Source organism: Cebus imitator, unplaced genomic scaffold (genome assembly GCF_001604975.1).
Source record: "Cebus imitator isolate Cc_AM_T3 unplaced genomic scaffold, Cebus_imitator-1.0 Scaffold79, whole genome shotgun sequence".
Taxonomy (NCBI): domain Eukaryota; kingdom Metazoa; phylum Chordata; class Mammalia; order Primates; family Cebidae; genus Cebus; species Cebus imitator.
In genome coordinates this window covers 429,491-444,980 of record NW_016107394.1, presented here as the reverse complement: position 1 = coordinate 444,980, position 15,490 = coordinate 429,491, and the positions used below count along the sequence as shown (strand labels likewise).

The 15,490-nt window shown below is 37.2% G+C and overlaps 2 protein-coding genes and 1 pseudogene across 2 annotated transcripts in view; 2 read left to right on the top strand and 1 right to left on the bottom strand.

The window, feature by feature from the left end:
- Positions 1–1,387, top strand: part of LOC108307394 (olfactory receptor 51H1-like) — a 4,493-nt gene extending 3,106 nt beyond the window's left edge. Inside the window, exon 2 of the mRNA XM_017532791.2 lies at positions 342–1,387. Coding sequence (XP_017388280.1) covers positions 342–1,311 — 970 coding nt within the window. The 3' untranslated portion in view covers positions 1,312–1,387. The remainder of the gene's footprint in view (positions 1–341) is intronic.
- A 4,169-nt stretch (positions 1,388–5,556) lies between these two features.
- LOC108307452 (olfactory receptor 51T1) lies at positions 5,557–6,918 on the top strand. Its single transcript, XM_017532816.2, has one exon. It carries the CDS (start codon positions 5,686–5,688, stop codon positions 6,730–6,732), a length of 1,047 nt encoding a protein of 348 aa, XP_017388305.2. The 5' UTR covers positions 5,557–5,685; the 3' UTR covers positions 6,733–6,918.
- Positions 6,919–14,330: 7,412 nt separating this feature from the next.
- On the bottom strand, positions 14,331–15,269 carry LOC108307393 (annotated as a pseudogene).
- Between the last annotated feature and the right edge of the window lie 221 nt (positions 15,270–15,490).

Here is a 15,490-nt window from a genome sequence, read left to right as displayed (position 1 = left end):
ACATAAATACACAATACCAAATTTTTCCCTAGTATTGTAGTCTGCAAGACAGGTAGCTTCTTGATATTTCTGAACTGCACATGTTCCTATTAGGTTCAGATGTTGACTGAGGTTTTTTGTTTGTTTGTTTCTTTTTCTCCTAGATATTTTAAAATTTGATGGTTAGTGAAAGCATTCTTGCTTCATGCAGCAGGGGCTATTGGTTTCTGTATTAAACTGAACATGGATGTTCAAGAATAATATTTAAGTTACTTCCTCTTACTGCTACTATCTCAACACTTATAGTTACTGATTCCATTTGAAGCTTGTTTGACTTAATAAGCTTTTCTCTTTTTTCCTAGTCAAACCAATTCCACTGTGTCATTACTCAACCAAACTATTGAGAACCACCAGAGCTTCTTCATCCTGACTGGGATTCCAGGAATGCCAGAGAAGGACTTATGGATGGCCTTGCCCCTCTGTCTTCTTTACAGTACCACAATCCTGGGAAATGTCACCATCCTAGTTGTCATCAAAGTTGAGCAAAGTCTCCACGAACCCATGTATTATTTTCTAGCCATGTTAGCTGCCACTGACCTCAGCCTTTCACTGTCTTCCATGCCTACCATGGTCAGTGTTCACTGGTTCAGCTGGCGTTCGATAACTTTTAATGTCTGCCTTATCCAGATGTTCTTCATCCACACATTTGGGGGAGTGGAATCAGGTATTCTGGTGGCCATGGCCTTTGATCGCTTTGTGGCCATCCACTTTCCTTTGCGCTATGCTACCATTCTCACTCACAGTGTAATCAGCAAGATTGCAGCAGCAGTCCTGCTACGGAGTGTGGTGACTGTGCTCCCTGTGCCTTTTCTCATCAAAAGGTTACCTTTCTGCCACTCCAATGTCCTCTCCCACGCATACTGCCTCCATCAGGATGCCATGAGGCTTGCCTGTGCTGACACCAGTGTCAATAGCATCTATGGCCTGCTGGCTGTGATCTTCACCATTGTACTAGATGCCTTGATACTTTTGGCCTCTTACATTCTAATCCTCCAGGCAGCATTGGGCATTGCTTCCCAGGAAGAGAGGCTCAAGGGTCTCAACACCTGCCTCTCTCATATCTGTGCAGTTATGCTTTTCTATGTGCCTCTTATTGGCATGACCCTAATTCATCGCTATGGGAAGCATTTGTCACCAATAATACACACATTCATGGCCAATATCTACCTGCTTCTCCCTCTTGTGCTCAATCCCATTGTGTACAGTGTTAGGACCAAGCAGATCCGATGGCGGATTGTCCAGGCCTTCTGTGGGGCTAGGGTTAGCCCTTAATGGCATCTACAATTTCCATGTAAATGCAATCAAGTTGGAGAAGAGTATCAAATACAGTACTATCCAATAGAAATTCCAGCCAAAATGGATATTTTCTTATTTCTCTTCTGTTTAGTGACCAGTAGCCATACATGGCTATTAATTGCTTGAAATTTTGTTAGTGCAAGGTGAGGAACTGAATTTTAAATGTACTTAATTTTAGTTGATTTAAATGTAAATTTAAGTAGTCATATAGGGCTAGTAGCTGCTGTATTGAACAATATGAATATAATGGGTTGTCAAATGAAATTGCAAAATGGTTTTGATAAGAGTAATAATTTATTTTAGCTTAATAAAAGCATAAAATTTTATACTTTAAAATAGTATGTAAGTAACTTTCAAACATTTATGTATAATAAAATTTACTCATCTTGGTATATTGTTTCATAGGTTTTGACAAATGCATTGTGTTACCACCACTGAAACAAAGATACAGAACAATTTTATTACTTTCTCAGATTTCTTTATGTTGCCCATTTGTGGTCAGTCACTCGATTATCACCCACCCTCTGGCAAGCATTGATTGGGTCCCCCTCCCTGTATAGATTCTTTTTCCAGAGTGTCATGCAAATGAAATCTTGCATTATATAGTCTTTCATGTTTAGCTTCTTAATAAAATGCTTTTGAGATTCACTCATGTTATTGCATGTATTGGTAGTTTATTCCTTTTTATTGCTGAGTAGTTTTCTGTTGTATGTCATGGTTTAATAACTTTTTTTTTTTAGAATATTGCTCTTATACTCCACTAGAATCACCCTGGTATTCAGTGATGAACATAGAGCATTTCTTTTCTTTTGTCTTTGTTTGTGTATTTATTCATAGATTTTATAACATAAGGTATACATTTTTAAGAGGTTGGAATCAGAAATGAAAAAATATTGAAAATAAATAGCATGTGCAGAGTTTGAGGAAATGGTGCAGTCAGTGAGTTGGAAAAATAAGAAATTTCATATAAGCTTTAGATCTCAATCTCAGCCTCACTTCTGTTCAGAGGGCTTTTCTGACTTGCACTTAATATATAATCTATATGAACAGGGACACTTTTATCCCATTTCATTGTATCCCAACTGTGTAACGTAGGTTAGAACATATAGTGGACACATAATATATATTTTTGAATTAATGAATTAATGAAAATTATATTATATTTGATTTAATACTTCCTATTCTTTCTGTTCCTATTTAAAATTCATAAATCTTGTTTGAAATTTTCACAGTCACTTATCTTCACTGATAGGAACCAGGGAAAGAGGGTAGTGTTTACTTATGCGTCTGAGCATTACCTGATGTGCAACTTTATGAAGTTACCTGATCTTCCTTGATACTCACTGGGATAAGCACCTTTGCTCAGTATGACTCATACATATGTAATGAGAATATATTTGGAAAATGTTTTAAGAAGTACATAAAGGGCCAGGTGTTATGGCTCATGCCTGTAATTCCAGGACCCTGGGAGGCCTAGGTGGGCAGATCACGAGGTCAGGGGTTTGAGACCAGCCTGGCCAACATGGTGAAACCGCATCTTTACTAATAATACGAAAATTAACCAGGCATGGTGGTTGGTGCCTGTAATTCCACCTACTGGGAAGGCTGAGGCAGGAGAATTGCTTGAACCCGGAAAGTGGAGGTTGCAGTGAGCCGAGATTGTGCCACTGCACTCCAGCCTGAGTGACAAAAAGACTCTGTCTTGGGGGGTGGGTGGAAAGTACAAAAGGCCAGGGTAGATTAGATATACTCAGGATTATTAATTGACTGTCTACTGTGAATAGCTGGATTCCAGTCTAAATGAAGCTTAAACCAGATGTGGGCACACGGTTGGGAATCAATCTATGAAACCGACAGATTGAGGATTATTAATTTAAATCATGGTTCCTGGAGATAGGAATGGAAACAGTTGGCATTAGAAGGTAGTATAGCATGTTGGTTAAGATGAAAAGCTTTGAAATAAGACTTATTTCAAAGTCTTGAGTACCATTTCTGGTACTAGTTCGGAAATAGGCTTGAGTACCATTTCTGCAACCTACTAACTTTTAGACAGGAAAGTTACTAAAAAATATCTCTGAGCTTCAGCTTCCTCAGCTGTGAAATAATAGGTAATAATACTTAACTCATAAGATTAATCATGAAAAAATAAGACAATATATTTGAAAGGTATAGTTTCTGGCATATATTATGTGTTTATCAAATGTTAGGTTACTTATGCTTAGAAGGTAGATGGCTCCAGATATGACTTGAATAGGAGGGGTTCTTAGGAGGAGTTCCTGTGTAAGAAGAGGGATATAGGAATAGCCAGGAGAGTAATGAGACCTCTTAGGAAGAGGACATATTGAAAGCAGAGAACAATGGGATGACTCTTTCTGCCCTCCTAATCCAGCTCTGACATTCAAGGAGCCTTCCTGGATGAGAGTCCTTAGCCTAGGGCTAGATAAAGAGGAATGGTTATATCTATTTGACCCAGGAAGGCAGCTTTTGCAGATATCTGTTGCTGTCAGCCTCCAGGGCTAGGGCTCTTCTCCCAGCCCCTGATGGATGGGATTTGCTTGGGCCTGGGAGCAGGGTTGAAGGTAAGTCTCAGAGATGTGGCTGAGTTGCCTAGGGGAACATAGGCATATGGGTTCCATCACTCTTACTCCAACCAGAATGCTTACTAATCAAGAATGCTCTCTGTTGCCTGGGGACTCTACTGGGTTGCCTATAAAGCCCTTGCTTTGGAAGCTGGTTTAGTCCCTGCTCTGTTATGGGACTGAAGAGAGGTTGGTGTTGTTTCCTGCTGATGTGACCAGGTAAGGCGGGAGTGCAAATCTGGGGGAAAAAAACTGAAGGAGAGGGATGGTAAGATAAGGAGAGGAAGAAGATAAAACAATAAATTGATGGGAGCTACAAGTAGCATGCGATGAAGAAAGAGAGGGGTGTAACAGATAATGGAAGAAACTGAGATAGGGAGAGAGAAGACAGGAGAGAGAAGAGACAAAGGCAAAGGACAATAGGACTCAAAACCCTCTTTCCGAGGCGATAATCATTTGGCAATCAATCAGTGTTGCTAAATGAAACTTTCTGTGTTTCCTGATCCTGTTACTTTCTGAACCTATGACTAGATAACTGGTAACTAGTATTGAGAGATTAAAAAAAATGCATGCCCAAACTTTAAAAAAAACTCAAACTTCTGGCAGAAAAACAATATGGTATGCTTGCATATGCAAATGATCAATATCAGCTGTGCCTCTTTATTAAGCACCAAGTGAAAGGTCCAAGCAAAATGTGGTGCAAAGATTGAAGTAGAGGATAGTTTTAGCTTAATATGTCACGGAACTGTCAGGGTAGATTCTGAATTGTGTAGGGAATATAATTGTGTTAACAAATTAACAGAAGGTAGGGTTCGTAAATGAGGAGGATGGGTCTGTAACATTACTGAGCCCAGAAAATCTGGATGTTGACCTTTGGGTCACTCAGTTATTGAGTGCAGTGAGTGTTATTCAAACAATTTCACCTGGCCTTCTGTATATGAATGGGCAAGTGCTATCTTCTTCCTGGCCAGTCAGATGGAGGCTTGTACCTGAAGAGAGAAAGCACTAACATATTGCTTTGGTTAGCTGGCAATGTTGAGAAAAATTTGATAAACTTAGGCACTGAACTTGGACCTACCACTGGCTTCAGAGTGTATGAGCTCACAGAGAGAAAGCCCTCTCCTTCTTTTTCTGTCTCCATTACACAGAAAAATTTCCCCAGCAGCAAACGGAGCCACTGTCTCCTCTCCTTTTACCCCACACACATTATCCAGTGTCATTTATTTTTTGTCTTTATGAGATATCATTCAAAGAATTGAGGATAACTGGTATCTGCTTTACAAACATCTCATCTCTCATTTACTTTTTCACCCCAAACACCCCTCTGCATTCGTCAGTATGAAGATAAAACCAATACCAACATATGTAGACTTTTACACATAGTTTCAAAAACACTTGGACTCCACAAACATTCTTTAGATGAGTCATGAGAATATAGCTCTCTATCTGCGTATTTCTCATCTCTATCCCTCCTGTAGATTATATACAAATATAAAAGAATGTTAAAAATTTTCATATTTTAAAAGAAGGAAATTACAACATTCAGTCATCCAAATTTGTCTCATTAGCCTGGCCTCTCAGATCATCTAGAGTTCAGTAAAAAATAATAGACTTTGGAGTTAGCAAATTTGGTTTTGAATTTGAATCTGTATTTAACTATCTTAGCCTGCATATACTATTTAGCATTACTGTGTCCGTTTCCTTTCTTTAGAACAGATGAAAAATGTCTACCATAAATTTAAAATTGTATATAAAATGACTAATAAAATGTATGACATGTACAAAGAATCTTAATTATTTTTCTTTCCTCATAGTTCAGTGTCCTCAACCCACCATGGCAATATTCAATAACACCACTTCGTCTTCCTCAAACTTCCTCCTCACTGCATACCCTGGGCTGGAATGTGTTCATGTCTGGATCTCCATTCCAGTCTGCTGTCTCTATACCATTGCCCTCTTGGGAAACAGTATGATCTTTCTTGTCGTCATTACTAAGCGGAGACTCCACAAGCCCATGTATTATTTCCTCTCCATGCTGGCAGCTGTTGATCTATGTCTGACCATCACGACCCTTCCCACTGTGCTTGGTGTTCTCTGGTTTCACGCCCGGGAGATCAGCTTTAAAGCTTGCTTCATTCAGATGTTCTTTGTGCATGCCTTCTCCTTGCTAGAGTCCTCGGTGCTGGTAGCCATGGCCTTTGACCGCCTCCTGGCTATCTGTAACCCACTGACCTATGCTACTATCCTCACAGACAGGATGATCCTGGCGATAGGACTGGTCATCTGTTTCCGACCAGTAGTTTTCTTACTTCCTGTTGTTGTAGCCATAAACACTGCGTCTTTTCATGGAGGTCAAGAGCTTTCCCATCCATTTTGCTACCACCCAGACGTGATCAAATACACATATTCCAAGCCTTGGATCAGCAGTTTTTGGGGATTGTTTCTTCAGCTCTACCTGAATGGCACTGACTTATTGTTTATTCTTTTCTCCTATGTCCTGATTCTCCGTACTGTTCTGAGCATTGTGGCCCCAAAGAAGCAACAAAAAGCTCTCAGCACTTGTGTCTGTCACATCTGCGCGGTCACTGTTTTCTATGTACCAATGATCAGCCTGTCTTTGGCACATCGCCTCTTCCAGTCCACACCAAGGGTGCTCTGTAGCACTTTGGCCAATATTTATCTGCTCTTACCACCTGTGCTGAATCCTATCATTTACAGCTTGAAGACCAAGACGATCCGCCAGGCTATGTTCCAGCTGCTCCAATCCAAGTGTTCATGGGGTCCTAATGTGAGGGGTCTTAGAGGAAGATGGGATTGAAGGTAGGAAATTGTCAGGACATGAATTATACTTCAAAAAGGAAGTGACTTGGGGCAGTCTTATCCACAGGCATTTTGGTTGCTAAGTCAATTCCAGCTGAATTTTTGGAGTGGGAAGAAGACAGTAACTTCCCCCGAGCTTATCAAAGAGTTTTATTTTTTAACGTCATCATTTAAAACCAAATTAATTTAGTATAGTTCCTGAACCATTTTAAACAATGACATGACTCCTGTGCATATGAAAGCAGAATAAAGTCACTTTAATATAGTGGAATAAGTTAGTTATCTCCTTTAAAACAGTAATTTTTAGACCAGAAATAAATTACAATTTTTTTTCACATCGAGCTGAACATTTTTTTCCCCCTGAGGTGATATTTCCAGTGAGGCAATGAAGGTTATTACTTGAGCTGGTAAAAGGAAAAGTTACATATGTGCACAAAGACACACACATAGAAAGTTTTAATTAAAAACTTTAGGAAAGTCTTGTACATTGGTTTCAGTTCCTGGAATCACTTCTAGAGAGCACTGTATCCTCACAAATATACTCCCTATGCCTATACTCCAATCCATCCAATACCTAACATTACATATTGACTTTTGTTATTTTCCCATTGCCTGTATATTCTAATACAGTTCTAATCCTGATTCCATAGCGACTCCACTGCTAACTCTCAGAACTGCAGCTTTTTTCTGTTTGCTCTTTTTCCTTGGGTTGTTAATTTTTTACTTAGCTATTAACTGCTTCTACTGTGGTATACTCATCACTGTAGAATTGAACAGTAGCTTTGATGCTTTTTAATTGGAAATTTCTAGATTGCCTTTATTAGCCATATTTATTTTGTGAAGAAGTAAATTCAGGTGCAGGGTTGTTAGGGTGCTGGAGATAATTCTTCAATTTTTTTTTTCACAGTTTTGACAATTTCATCTGACCTAGGATAATTCATGTCTGAGCACTGTTGATCAAGCAGGTGCTTTGATTTGAGCCACTTGTTTCCTCCCCTTATATCAACTTCCTATTCCTTGGCAGATAGAGAACACCAGTCTCAATCTGGTTTCTTGGCCTCAGTTTTCTTTCAAGCTGCGTTGTTCAGCTCAAGCACTGACAACTTTGTGATTTTGCTTTGCTTGGGTTTCAATCCCTTTTACCAACAATAATCACATATCATTTATATTTAAAATTATTTGCATGAGTTTCCCTTTATACATCATATTTCAGGTAATTGAGATTACATAAGAGTGTGTGGCAGGACTCACACACTTTTTAGGTGAGGAAAAACAAGTGAATGACCATCCTGTAAGTAATGCAATTATAAGTAAAATTCAGTTTTTCAAACTCCAAGTCCCTCATTGTAGCCAAAATGTTTCTTGGTCTTGTGCACTCAGAGGGAAGTCTTTGTATTCTGTTATACCACAATTCAGTATTTTACCTTTCAATTGTTGTTCTCATATTGCTGCTAAATAAATGTCTCTGTGGTTCTGTCCTCAACAAAAGGAAAATAAATACAATTATTATTCAAAAGTGCAAGAATCCAAAGATATAGAATAGATCTAGAATCCAAAGATATAGTAAAGATGTAGAATCTAAATACATATCTAGTTTCTAGACATCTGATACCATACAATTTTCCTTAGAGTGTTTCATACTACGGCAGCGTCTATGACCCTGAAATTAACTTGTGGCAGTGGACGTCCCAGATCACACACTAATCTAACCATCCATACTTTTCTGCCTCAGTTATTTCAGATATCTCTGGCTTTACAGTTGCTCCTTTTGAGGACTTTTCTAAAAGTTTTCCTTGGTAGACTTACAATTTTCTATTCACAATTTAGAAGTTTCAAAATATCTGGAAAAACAGTGTTTTTTTTTTTTACCTTCTTAAGTTTGGTGTCAAAATTTATTGGCTAAAAAACCTAACAGGACATTGTATGAACGTATTTATGGATCATAATTTATTTTACACATTTCACTTCAGAAATATTGCTATGTTTGAGTGCAGGGTAATACCTCCAGAGATATATGGCTTTTTAAAAATATGAAATATAATTGAATTCCAAAGGTTTTAGATGAACAATTGTGAAAATGTGTGATACTTCTTCTAGTTTTATGACAGCCATAAATAGTGTGCCATATGTGTGTTAATCTTTTTCTACTCAAAAATATAGTTTTTAATACCTGACTCAAAATGCAACATTTTCACTCAACCCCAAAAGCATTTTTATCAATGTACTCCATCCCTATAGTAATTGTTAATAGGCTATGAATTTGTTTTGTGATTTTAAGCAATGTATTTTATATATTTGGAGTTTTTCTGATTATGAGTGTAATATATACAATTAAAATGTGTGAATGGGTGCAGAAATAGAAAAATATCTAAAATATAATAACAATTATTTGCAATCCTATAGGGAGATTACATAATACAGTCATGTGCCAAATAATTACCTTTCAGTCAACAATGGACCTCATATGCCACAGTAGTCCCATAAGACTATACTACCAGTGTTTTTGCTGTACATTTTCTGTGTTTAGACATACACAAATACCATTGTGTTAGTTACCTCAGTATTTAGGACAGTAAAATGCTGTACAGTTTTGTAGTCTAGGAGCAACAGGTTATCTCATAGGTATGTAGTAGGCTATACCCTCTAGGTTTGTGTGAATATGCTATATGATAGTCACACAACGATGCATTTCTCAGAAAAAAAATTCCCCTTATTAAGCAACTCATGACTGTATATAACCTAAGTGTATTAAACCTGTTTTTTATTTAATAAACAAACATATGGGCATACATATGTGTACATTTAGAAATTAAGATAATAGCTTATATGCAAATGTATGTCTTAAATATTTGCTTGCCATTATTCATTATTCTCTATTAAACCATATTTTATATTAGATTTTATCTTCTAGGAAGCTTTGCTTTCATTATCCACCAAAATTGGCCCTTTCTTAGGTGTATAATTAAAATTACCATACTTTGCTAATTTATTATTTATTTAGTTGTTTTCCCCACCACCTGAACTACATGATAGTAGGCCTATGTCTAATGTTTCATTTAATCCTTAAAACCAATACAGGGTTTAGCAAGCACACTTTGTCGTTGATGCTGTGTTGCATTGGTGAATAACATGTCATCATATTTGTATGTCATGGTTTATGCTACTATTTCCTATTGCTTAACACTTCAATAACCCTTGATATATTTTCTTATAAATATATATTTGATTCTGTCTCTGATCATCTTTATAGATTTCCAGGAATATAAATTATTAAATTTAGAAGGAGGTAAAATAACTGTTGGTCTCCTTGGGTTGGCTAACTGTAGTGGCTGAATTTGTGGATTCTGAAATCATACTTCCTGGGCTTAGATTTAAACTCCTAACACTTTATTGCTCTATATTACTGGAAAAGTTGTTAAACTTCATAAATCTTTAACTTCTTAACCCAGAGAAGGAGAGGAAGTAATAAAATCTACCTTTCAGGCTCTTGCAAAAGTTAATGCTGTTAATTCTGGTAAACATACAGCCCAATGCTTGGCACCTGGTCAGTACCAGATATATTCTATTGTCATTATCTTCTAAATTGTGACTTCAAATGTTATTCATATAGCTAATTGCTTTTCAATAAATACGTGTAATGCTTTTTGTTCTCATATTGCTGCCAAATTAATATATATTTGGTTCTATCTTCATCAAAAGGAAAAAATACAACTATTATTCAAAAGTGCAAGAATTCCAAGACATATCTAGTTTGTAGCATCTGACCCTAAATAAAGATTAAGGACAGAAGACTTTATTTTAGACAGACAGCCTATTGGCAAACCCAGAATAAAACCACAACCTTAAGGATTATTTGTAAGAGACTTTGTGAACTTTGACAACAATTCCAGGGTTGCTTTTTTCTTTTCACTTTTCCATTGTAAAGCATTGTAGTTATTTAATCAGAGAACTTATCTCATCCAGACATAATTTATTTGCTTATATTTCAGTAGAATTTAAAATTATCTTTGAGCTTAATTTTTGTGGGTGATAAATATCACATGCACAGAAATATGAAATGTTGAATAGGTTTTCATTTTTCCTCCCTGTATTATTTGACTACTCCATCAATTTTATATTAGGTTCTGATATTTCTTGATTATATGTTACATTTTCAGATCTTATATATGTTGCAGTATGATTATTCTATTTCCTTGATCTGATCAATATGTTGAGTAAACTGCACAATTTTACAGCTGTTTAATAAATCTTACTATTATATTAAGCTTTGTTATAGTTTGTAATGTATTTATTTTTATTATATATTTTGCAGCTTATTCTTATATCTTTGTTTTAAGAATTATTTTAGTTATTACAAAATAAATGTTACTGGAAGCTTAATTAGAAGTATATTAAACCTGTCGGATAATTGAGAGAAACGGATAATTTTTAGCCTACTGACTCTTGATCCAGAAACATTTATTGACATTTTATGACTTGAGTCATTTCCATCTAGTACAGATTTGTATTTCTGAGTTGAGGAGGAAAACTAAAAACTTCATTGTTTCTTTCATAAAAATATGTTTTCTTTTTCTTGTGGTTGAACAGAACATGACCTGTTTTTCAGGACAGTTTAATTGACTTGAAATTTATAGTTACTCCTTACTTATTTTGGCAATAGGTTTTCTATCATTTGAGATGTTTGTTGTGCTTGTAATTTATCAACATATTCTGAGTTGTTGAATACTTTTTTGTTGTTGTTTTGGTTTGTTTTTCAAAACAAGCTGGGAAATGTGTCAGACTACTAGTCAGATGCCAGTTTTATACACTGTACAAGTGCTGGAGACATGCCAATACATTTGATCAATGCAATTCCTCTAAGGAAACAAAATACAAATTAAGAGAAACAGAGAAGCAACTAATAGTTATGACATAAATGGAGACTGTTTGAGGTCACAGAAAAAGACTTTAATAATGCAGCCTGGGAGGAGGCAAGCAAGATTGTCCTTCCCTTCCCCAGTGAGGCTGTGGACATCTAGTCAGGATCAACTATCAAACAATAAAAACTCACCTAAATTCACCTGGGGGCATAGACTATGTAAGATTATTTCACCATATAAAATACATAAGATTACTTGAACCTTCTTCAAAATGGTTCTTTGAAACAGAAATAATAGTAATTACTTGTGAGCTCAACTTAGGCAATAAAACTGAAATAAATTAACAATAGTTTTCTACTAACCCATAGCAGAAAATTGTTAAGGACTGAATTATTATAAATTTATGTTTTATACCTTTGTCTACTACTAAGTACTCACAAATAAAAGATAGACAAGAAACAAATAAATTTTACAGAAAATAATTGAAGGTACCCAAACATCTTTGGTTGGCTATTTTCGTTAAAACATATGAAACTATATAACCATGCATATTATGCTATATTGAATATTACATAGTTATTTCATGCTAGTTTAAAGTTATTTCTAAGCTCTTAGTGAAACTGAGACAGATGGTAATTTACAATATGAAATGTCTAAACAATCATAAAAACTATTATTTTAGAACGTATTTTAGATATATGTTCTAATCAAGGATATTAGTACTTAAAAATACTGTATTTTAAAAATTTTTTCCTATTTCTTACCAAGAACACAATCATTCCTCTGTTCTTTACATGACTATGGCTTATGGAACCTTGGATTAGCATAGAAAAAAGTTGGTTTTTATTAAGAAATGTTATGAGATAGTTCATTGCCGTAATTCAAGGCTGTGAAAATGACAAGGTAGAAGACTTACTGGATCTGTCTTATAGGGTCCAGCCCTATAGGGTTCTGTGAGCCCCTCCCTGCTGGTGAGGAGATGGGAAACTGTAGAAATAAAGGACACGGACACAGAGATACAGAAAAGAGAGTTTGGGCTCCGGGGTCCACTGTCAACCAAAGCAGGGAGACCTGCAGTGGTCCTGAGTGCCTGCGCACTCTGACTTTTATCGAGTACAAAGCAATGGGCAGGGAAGGTAGGGTGAGGTAATGGTGGTCGGTGATAGGGTCAGGTAAATTACCTGTCTTGAAGATAGGGGGCCCAATACCTTCAAGCAGCCGAGGGGAGGAGAAGACCTAATGCGTCAGCGCACTTCGCATATTTGTTAGAAATGTCAAGGACATTAATTCTTTTTTGTTGTTGTTGTTGAGATGGATGAAAAAGAGAAATCAGGTGCAGAAGCAGGGAGTGAAAGTAGACATGGAACGTGACCGCTGAAGCACAGCGCTGAATCACATAGAGACAGTTAAGCCCCTGGATGTCTGTGGGCTTTCGTGACAGCGGTCAGGCCTTGTCACAAGAGCTTGGAGAAGCAAGGTTTTCTCGTAACTTCCCCAAGAAGGAGCTGTCTCGGCCATTTTGGACATCTCCTTCCCTAGCTGGCTAAACAGTGGGAGCTTTAAGAGTGCTGGCGCTGCCGCACAGTAGAGGCACCCTCCAGCAGCCCTTATGTGGGCGTGACAGAGGGCTTAGAGCATCTTGCCTTAGGATCACTTTGTTCACAATGTCACCTCAGTTCCATGCTTCATAACCCGGTAGTCAGTAAAATTAAAGGTTATATTGAGTACTGTATATATCTTTACGTATAAGTAACTATAAGAGTACATATGATTATATAAAGGAATAACTATGTGCCTACATTTCTAATTCTTTTCTAAATCAATATTTATGTGGGAACAGGCTGAGGCTTCAGACCCTTGCCACGGCACTTGGGGGATTTTCCCCCTACACTACCTATTTAACTGTTAATGAAGACACAAAGTGAGCGAGCTGTTAACCAACTCATACTTGACAATAGACTTCTTTCACTTAAATGGGAAATCAGTAATTCACACAAAATTTGACTGAATGCTTCTCAAAAAATGCCATGTGTCTGAAAATCACCTGAAAGAAAACCACCAACTGGATTGCAGTGATAACCTTTAATCTTCGGCTCCTTGATAGTCCTTGTCTGCAAGGGAATACAATCCCTGCTTTCACATATGCTTATCCTTGTGCTATAAACAGTGTAACTAAAATGCTGTTTCAGTGTGTTGAGTCATGATTTCAATAATATTCTAAGACTGTCACATACATACTTATCAACGGCCATGTCAGTCCTTTGTTCACAGAACCCTTAAACGGCTTATATGCTGTAATGATTATAGTTATCCCTCGTTATCCACAGGAAATTGGTTCCAGGATCATGGAATCCTAAGGATGCCAAAATCTGAGGATGTTCAGTCTCATGTAAAATGGCATAGTATATGCATCTTACCTATACACATCCTCCCATATACCTTAAAGTGTCTCTAGAATATTTATGTCCAAATACAATAAAAATACTATGTAAATAGTTGTTATACTGTATTATTCAGAGAATAATAATAAAACATTATCTACATTTTCAGTACAGATACAATCAATCATACATTTTTTTCTGAATGCTTTTTATCTGCAGATGTGAAACCTATGGGTAAGAAAGGCCTACTATATGTGAATAATTTTAAAAGATAATGATAAATCACCGGTCATACTTTGCTTAGAAAGATATTACTTTCTTTCCTGATCCCGGCTGATCTTGCACCACGTTTACCATCACCATCGTTGTAGACCCAGTTTTCCCAAAACCTTTTCATGAATTTGCCATGTCTTCACACAATATACAATGGGGTTCATAAGAGGTGGCACTAGAAAGAAAACATCAGCAATGAGGATCATGGCCTCTGGGGACTTGTGCTTGCCAAAGCGGGGCATGGATGCCAAAGCAATAATGGGCACATAGAAGATGAGCACAGCACAGATATGGGAGACACAGGTGTTGAGGGTTTTGAGCCTCTCCCTATGGGATCCAATTCCCATGACAGTCTTCAGGATGAAAACATAAGACACAGCAATGAACACACTGTCTGACATCACACAGAGGGCAACAAAGAAACCATAGAAGAAGTTGACTGTGTTGTTGGAGCAGGCCAGCTTCATGACATCCTGATGGAGACTAGGAATGAGAAAGTAGGCTTTCCCTACAATATGTCAACCTCTTAAGAGTAAAAGGAAATGGAAGTACTAAGACCATGCTTTTAATTAGAAACGCCAGCCCCATTTTGGCAACTCTGGCACTGGTGAGGATAGAGCTGTATCTCAGAGGGTTGTATATGGCCAAAAAGTGGTCCAAAGACATGACCAGGAGCACTGAGGACTCCATATCTGTGAATCCATGAATAAAGAATTCTTGAGCAAAGCAACATTTGGGGAGATTCCTGTGGCATTGAATACAAAGATCCTCAGCATAGTGGGTAGGGAGGAGAGAGACAAGCCCAGGTCAGAGACAGCCAACATGGAAAGGTGATAGTACATAGGTGCATGGAGTGAGGGCTCAGTTCTGATCACAAAGAGGATTGTGCAATTGCGTACGATGGCTACCAAGTACATGAGGCAGATGGGGACAGAGATCCATACATGAGCATGCTCCAGCCCTGGTATTCCAATCAGAAAGAAGGTGGTAATCTCAATTTCAGAAGAATTGGGAATGTGCATGTTGAGTTCATTGAAAAGTCTTTATTCTCAGGTCTGAAATGACACTCAATACAGATCTCCTATGTTCATTTCCCTCCTTTCAGCATGTCTGTCTAGGAAATAAAGAAAATGGAATTGTGAAAGATTTCTTATTTTAAGAAATAAAAGAGAGATATTACTTCTAAACAGACTATAAAAAAGTCAGATGTTAATTGAAAAGGAGAACCAGGAATACGGGTACT

What these genes read in the sequence shown, in the direction of transcription:
- LOC108307452 (XM_017532816.2), top strand. Translation starts at nt 5,686, where the DNA reads ATGACATGTACAAAGAATCTTAATTATTTTTCTTTCCTCATAGTTCAG.